At 37.3% G+C, this 7,419-nt stretch overlaps 1 protein-coding gene across 6 annotated transcripts in view; it reads right to left on the bottom strand.

Moving 5' to 3' along the window:
* Positions 1–7,419, bottom strand: part of C2cd3 (C2 domain containing 3 centriole elongation regulator) — a 130,152-nt gene that overhangs the window by 87,759 nt on the left and 34,974 nt on the right. For 5 of the 6 annotated variants that reach the window (XM_010603279.3, XM_010603274.3, XM_010603280.3 and 2 more), the window contains exons 6-7: positions 4,989–5,118; positions 4,300–4,431 (exon numbers count right to left, since the gene is read on the bottom strand). In XM_010603279.3, coding sequence (XP_010601581.1) covers positions 4,300–4,431; positions 4,989–5,118 — 262 coding nt within the window. Of the gene's footprint in view, positions 1–4,299; positions 4,432–4,988; positions 5,119–6,896; positions 7,084–7,419 lie in introns of those variants that run through there. The other variant, XM_010603278.3, reaches the window with a different exon arrangement.

Genomic DNA, 7,419 nt, shown 5'->3' on the forward strand with positions numbered 1-7,419 from the left:
TTTTTTTTTTTTTTTTTTTTTTGGTACTGGGGATTGAACTCATTCTGGCCTCTGTGTATTTCATCTAAACCATCTCCGTCACTGTTATACAATTTAGGATTCCTTTTCAATGTTTTATTTTCAATAAATTCCTTTCCATTGTTTTATTTCTATAAAATTGGTATTAATATTCCCTCTTTAATTTCTAATTCTAGTAATTTGAGTCTCTTTCATTCTTCCCTGCTATGTCCTTCTCCTGGGAAGATGGCCTACTCACTGGGTGATGAAGAGGGTAAAACTCTAAGTTTTTGGCTGCCCCCATCTGGAATACAGTTCTCATGGCTTCTTGGTTAGTAGAGAGGGAGAGGAGGATCTTGGTTCAAACATCTACAGAGTCTGCCAAAGGAATGTATACACACTTCAGGGAAAGAAAAATAGTATAATATTGTTTCAACAGATGGTGTTACCCTTGTATGGGGGACCCTAGGGGATAATGTATATCACAGAAAAACCACTACAATGCCAGCCCTTAGAGAAGAAATTGAAAATGTATGTGCAGCAATCTCAACGACCAAGGTCTAAGCAGCAGTTTATTGTACTAATAAATGTCTGGAAGCTAATGGCCACCACTTTGAGTGCCAAAGGTAACTTTAAAAAAAAAAATTGAGACAAGGTCTCACTGTGTAGTTGAGACTGACCTGGAACTCACTATGTACCCCAGGCAGGTCTTGAACTCACAGCGATCCTCCTGAATCAGCCTCCCGAGTGCCAGGATTACAGGCATGCGCCACGACGCCCAGCTGGTAACTTGTATTAATATCAAAGTGTCTCAATAATTTCCTACTTATACAAGCTTTTCTTTTCTTGAAGTGTGTAGATATATATTTTTTGCCCCATACATATACATATATGTGTGTACATACACATATATGCGTACATATATACATACACAAACACACACATATGTGGAAGTAAATAAGCTTCAGTACAAGGGAATTTACTTTTTTTTCCCTTATCATCTTTTCTTTCTGGAACTTCAATTATTTCAGTGTTGAATCTCCTGAAAATAACCTCAATTTTATCTTTTTCTTTTCTGTTCCCCAAATCCATTCTCTGTGGTAAACTTTCTTGGATTTTCTCTTATCTTCGTCTACCAAATGTTCTACGTCTACATGTTGGAAGCATTCCCCAAACGTGTATAAATCTTGGCTATGAAGTCATATTAAAAATTAGGCTCTGAAATGCTGTCTGGCAGCCATATATGCAGACTGGGAGTCAGAGGGAACTTGTTGACTGGTGGGCTTCATTGTAAAGTAATTGAGAAGAACTAGAGCATTTTGTTGGGAAAGCTACAATTGTTGGTATCTCTATTTCTTTTCTCTTAATCCAGACTGTTTCCAAGCAGAGTCTGATCTCCTATTGGGAGGTAATATGGCTGTCAAGTGTGCTGGGAATCAAGAAGGAAAGAGGGTTCAGGGCTGAAAAGGTATTCATTATTCCATATGCAGACTTTAATGTACTCTCCTTTCCTTCAGTGTGGTGTTCACGTCTACCCTCAGTTATGTTTGACATTGTTGAATCTAGAGACCTGTTAGTCCTAGCTCTACAGAGAATAAACATCTATCTAGTCTTTCACCAGGCAGAGGAAGGATAGTCTCTCAGCTCTGGGGTTGTATTATGATAAGAATACCCAAGTTATTTACAAGTTTCCCTGTGCCAAGTAGTAGCCTAAGAAGTTCACAGGAAGTAACTCATTGAACTCATGTCATATATTGTAAAAGTATGTTTCATCTGTATCTATTTTACAGATGAAGCAACTGCAATTAGAAAACGGTTAAAACTTACATAAGGTTTTTCCACTGGTGACTGGTACAGCTCAGGGTATTCTGGCTTGATGCATTATTTTCTGTTTTGCTAAGTCACTTATACTTATCCAACTAATTTATTAACTTCCAAAATTTTATTAACATCTTTCATTTGCTATCAACTCTTCTTTAACCTCTTGCGATTTTATAGCTTTTTTCTTGCTTTACTATTATCCTATTAAGGTTTAAAAAGGAGTAGGTATAGAACATACATGTACTTTATCCTTATGTTCATTCTATTATGAAATGATTGTTTACTCTTAAGGTTTCAATTACTACAGTGTAGCAAACAAATACCCAATTTTCATCTTTAGGCCATTCTTTTATCTTGAGCTTCTGCTCTACATACTTTTTTGTTTGTTTGTTTGTTTTTGGTACCTGGGTGATCGTTTACTCTTAAGGTTTCAATTACTACAGTGTAGCAAACAAATACCCAATTTTTATCTTTAGGCCATTCTTTTATCTTGAACTTCTGGTCTACATACTTTTTTTTTTGTTTTTTGTTTTTGGTACCGGGGATTGAGGGGATTGAACTTGGGTCCTTGCGCCTGTGAAGCAGGCAGTGGAACCTATGGGCTAAATCCCCGGCCCTCTGCTCTACATAAAGATGTTGAGTATTTTTATGTACTTCATATGCATTAATTTTTATTTTTCTGTACTGGGGAATGAACTCAGGACCTCGTGACTGCCAGGCAGGCAGAGTTACTGAGCTACATCCCGGCCCGTGCATTAATATTTACTGTCTACTAAACAACATTTGAATGTTCATAGGCAACTCAAGTTTAACATATTTACAGGTTCAAATCTGAACTTATCTTCAAAGTCTTGCCCTACACATGTTTGAAGATTTCTATTTCTAAAATTATGATCCACCCCATCACTAGAGCAAAAACCCTAAGGTTTTTTTTGTTTTGTTTTGTTGTTAATTTCTTGTCCTTTTCTGTAGCTAATAAGTCATAAAATCATATCATTTTAGCCTTTAATTTCTTATCTCTCCATCTCCACTAGGGAGAAAAAAACTCACATGCTTTGCCATTGCTCCTATCCAGTTGATTTTCCTTATGTTGCCAGGCTGATCTTGCTATTCTTCTCAAAATATTGAGTCTACCTAATTTCTAATAGGAAGTTCAGACTCATAAACATTCAAAGTCCTTCAAGGTCTGGCTTTGACTCTTCTTTGCCATTATACTTCTACTCACTCGACCTATCCTGCCATTCAAATGTTATTATGACTTGTATCTAGATGTTCTCCTAAACTTTATTACTCATAGATGGGGCTTCTCAGAGGTGGGTGGGTTTACTGTGTGTGATACTGGGACTAAGGGCATGTGGTACTGGACTAGTCCACTAATTTGTTTCATACAGTGCTGGGTATGGATAATGGAAAGGCCTACCCTGGGTGTGGTGTAACCTGGATGGAATATAAAGGGAATATAAACAGCTGCTGCTGTTTCCGTCCTGTTTCTCCTCTGCCATGTCTCCCTGTCATGGCGCCAGCCATCGACTGAAACCTCTACAAAATGTGAGCGAAAATAAGCCTTTTATCCTTTAACTTGTGGTGTCAGATATTGTGTCTCAGTGACAAGGAAGTAATTACAACAAATACCAAAAGATTATGTAGTCTTGCCACTTTCTAAACTTAAACCAAATTAAACTAAGCTTAGTTTCTGAAAAACATGTTTTTCTCAAACCCCAATAACTCAGCACATATTGATTTTAACCCTATGCCCTACTACCTTCCTAGGACAGGTATGGAATCTTACCTGAGAGACAATAAATTGAGGCTGGTCTGAAAGGACATATTAGTAATAATATTAACAATAATAGTTACTAACAAATTATTGGGCTGGGATGTAGCTCAGGCACAGCACCTGCCTGGTAAGTGCAAGGTCCTGAGTTTAATCCCCAGTACAAAACAAACAAACAAACCTATGTGTTAAGAACAGTATTGGCTGCTTTATGTGCATCATTTCTAATTCTCATAACAATTTTGCAAGGTTATAAATAATTCTAATTTTATTGGTGTCTCTGAAGTTGTGATAACTGCTTAAAAGTCATACCACTAATAAGCAACAGACCTCAAATTTCAACTTGAGTGTGTTTGAAATTCATGCTATTTTCATCACCCTATGCTAACAGTGGTAGTGGGAAAAAGGGTTGGGAGAAAAGAAGGGAAAATTGACTGCAGACATTTCTGTAAGGGAAGACTATAAAAAAGGATAAAGATTGGCTTTTTATGTAATGAGTAGTAGTTTAAGGAACAGTTAGTCTAAGGAAATTTTGCTCTAAGAAGATGAATCTCATATTGTACTCAACGAACTGGAGAAAGAATTAAAAAGGAAGAAAGCTAGTTAAGACTACTTATCTGGAACTGGGGGTATAGCTCAGCATATGTCTAGCATATGCAAGGACCACTCTGATTCCTAGCCACACACACACACACACAAGCACTTACCTGCCTAATAGCAGCTGTATAGCTCTAGTATCAGTTTTTGCGTCATGATTCCCAAATGTATGCTCAGTTGGAGAGAGGACATGATCTTCAATGTGATCTTTAAGTTGATTCCTAGTAGACAAAGCTCTGATTCTAGGACGTAGAAAAACATTTTTTCATTGAGTGGCTAACAGATGGGAAAAATCTAAGTCATAATTAACTGAGCTAAGAAAAAGTAGATGGTTAGGGCTGGGGATTTAGCTCAGTGCCGCTGCCGCCTGCCTTGCAAGCACAAAGACCTGGGTTCGATCCCAGGGACAAAAAAAAAAAAGATGGTGTTGGTCTGAGAAAATTTAACATACTTTAGACTTAACTGTCTTAACTGTGTAAAAGCTGACACTCTGCAAGTCTCTTTCCTACAACAGAATCACATTTTATTTCAGTAAAGCAGGGAAAAAATGTCCCCCATCTTATATACATGCATTCTAATTAAGAGAGAGCAAAGAATTAACTTATATGCATATTTAGCAAGTATCGATGTTAGGACTAGATTCTGAGTATCTTAAACTTCTAGTTTAGGCTTCTTTCCTACCATGTTTAAGATTTGCTAAACATTTCTAAGAATATGCAGCTTGTAACTTGATAGAAAACACACATTAATAACTATTAAGAGATGAACTGTTGGGATTCAAGTCTATTTTGTAACTTACTGTGTTGATGATGTAAGAGAATCTTCCTTCACAGGATGAACTTTGTCCAACAACATGCTAGTATCTGGGCTTGATTTCATCGCAGAAATCACCATAGCATTACGCAGTTTATTGCCTTGTTCTAATAGAGCTGAAGGGAGCCAAAATAGAAAAAAAACCCTGAAATCCAGTAGAAATATTTGCAATATGCAATATGTTCTCTTCTATCATAGGACTTAACTAGAAGTTAATGGCTTACATATCTGCCTTTATAAGTTTGAGAATTCCCTGCTAATATTCAGTTAATAATAGTTGTCTGTTGAGTTTCTATTATATTGTTTTAGATGCTAACCTTATATCAATACATGAAATTTCTTTTTTTTGCCAAGGACTGCCACTACTATGCAGTGAGAATGTTTATTGAGAATGGCTCGTTACAAACAAAATATATTTATGTATAAAATCTGCAATGTATACGATCCCTTTTGTCCTCCTGTAGTTAAGAGTGAACAGTGTTGCATACTGTCCCACGTGGCTCCCAAGCCTCCACTGGGCTGTAGTGAGAGGACAGGCTGAGCAGTTGCGGTTGCTACAAACTCTATGCAGGCTTTCTCCAACCCTACTTCTGTGACTTGCGGAGTGACTTACATCCTGCCTGTGACCTCAGGCAGGGGGTCTTATGACATCACAGAGAAGTGACCTCTAATTTGTAACTTGCCCATGAAGCCATCATCTGGGCCCAGGGACTAAGCACTTCTAGATGTCCTAGATGGCTGAGGTGCTGTGTCCACTTTCTTTGGAGGCCACACCCCTGACAGCCACACCACGGTGTGTGCTGTGCCCTGTTCATAACCTGTCATTTAGAAAGCATCACTTCCTCCCATTGGTTTCCTTCACATAACTATTCTAAGTTTTATCTGGATTTCTCCTGAGGATGTCCATACCCCACAGATGCCGTATGTGGTACTCCTGGGTTTGGAACCAGAGTTCCCTCGGACTTTGGGGTATCCAGCATTAAGGCCATGGAAATAAGATCAGACTGAAGGACTGGGGATTTATTTCAGTGGTGCTGCTGCCTGCCTCGCAAGCATAAGGACCTGAGTTTGATCCCCGAATACATGAAATTTCTATTCCAGATTGATCTTTTTTTGGGAAGTCATTATAATTCCATGTATAATCCCATGTATATAATCCCATATATAATCCATGTAAATTATTCTAATTGGTATTTCTATCTAATAAGGTTAGTAGCACCTATAATTTATTTATATATCCAGATAACTTACTGATTCTTATTGTGTGTAAGAGTTTCAATGTCACTCTTTTCTTTTCCCTTTTTTTTTTGGTACCAGGGATTAAATTTAGGGCCTTGCGCTTGCGAGGCAGGCAGTGGCACCACTGAGCTAAATTACCAGCCCTCAATGTCATTCTTAACTAAGAAACATTTCAATACCAGCTAAACCTTTAAAAGTCATAGTGATACTTGTGATTATCTACTTCAAGCTTATATATTTATGAAGAATGGTAAAAAAGAAAAAAAAAAAAACAGAAACTTCCATGACTCACCCAGATCATACAGCAGGTTAATGCAAAAGGTGAGATTAAATTTTCTGATAAGTAACAACAATAGCAGGTAACATTTATTGAACCCTTACCACGTGGCAGGTAGTATCCTAAGTATTTTACAAGTATTAATTTACTTAATCCTCTCAACACTCCTTTGAGACATGTAGTATTTCATTTTGTAGATGAAAAATTGAGGCAGAGAAGATAAATTGCCCAGGTTCTATATATGATACATGTACAGTATTTCCATTATCTGTGGTTTCACGTACAATTTCAGTCAAAAATATTAGACAGAAAATTCCAGAATAAACAATTCATAAATTTTAAACTGTGTGCTGTTTAGAGTAGCATGAGAAATCTTACACTGTCCTGCTATGTCCCATCCTGGATATGAATCATCCCTTTGTCCATTGTTATTCATGCTGGGCTCACCACTAGCCTGTTTGCCACGTACCATAGTAGCTATTTCAGTTATCAGTTCTAAAGTCATGGTATCACAATGCCTATGTTTAAGTAACTCTTACTTAATAATAGCCCCAAAGGCCAGGGATTTATTTAGCTCAGTGGTACTGCAACTGCTTTGCAAGCACAAGATCCTGAGTTTTTTTTTTTTTTTTGTACCGGGGATTGAACTCAGGTCCTTGAGCTTGCAAGGCAGGTGGCGGAACCGCTGAGATAAATCCCTGGCCCAAGGTCCTGAGTTTGATTTCCATTACCAGGGGAAAAAAAAATGGCCCCAAATCACAAGAGTAGTGATGCTGGCAATTTTATTATAGTATATTATTATAATAATACAATTTTATTTTTAGTTATTATTATTAATCTGCCTAATTTGTAAATTAGACTTTATCATAGGTACATACATACATATACAGCAAAAAAGATA

Source organism: Fukomys damarensis, unplaced genomic scaffold (genome assembly GCF_012274545.1).
Source record: "Fukomys damarensis isolate Sample0158 unplaced genomic scaffold, DMR_v1.0_HiC HiC_scaffold_16, whole genome shotgun sequence".
NCBI classification, from domain to species: Eukaryota; Metazoa; Chordata; class Mammalia; order Rodentia; family Bathyergidae; genus Fukomys; species Fukomys damarensis.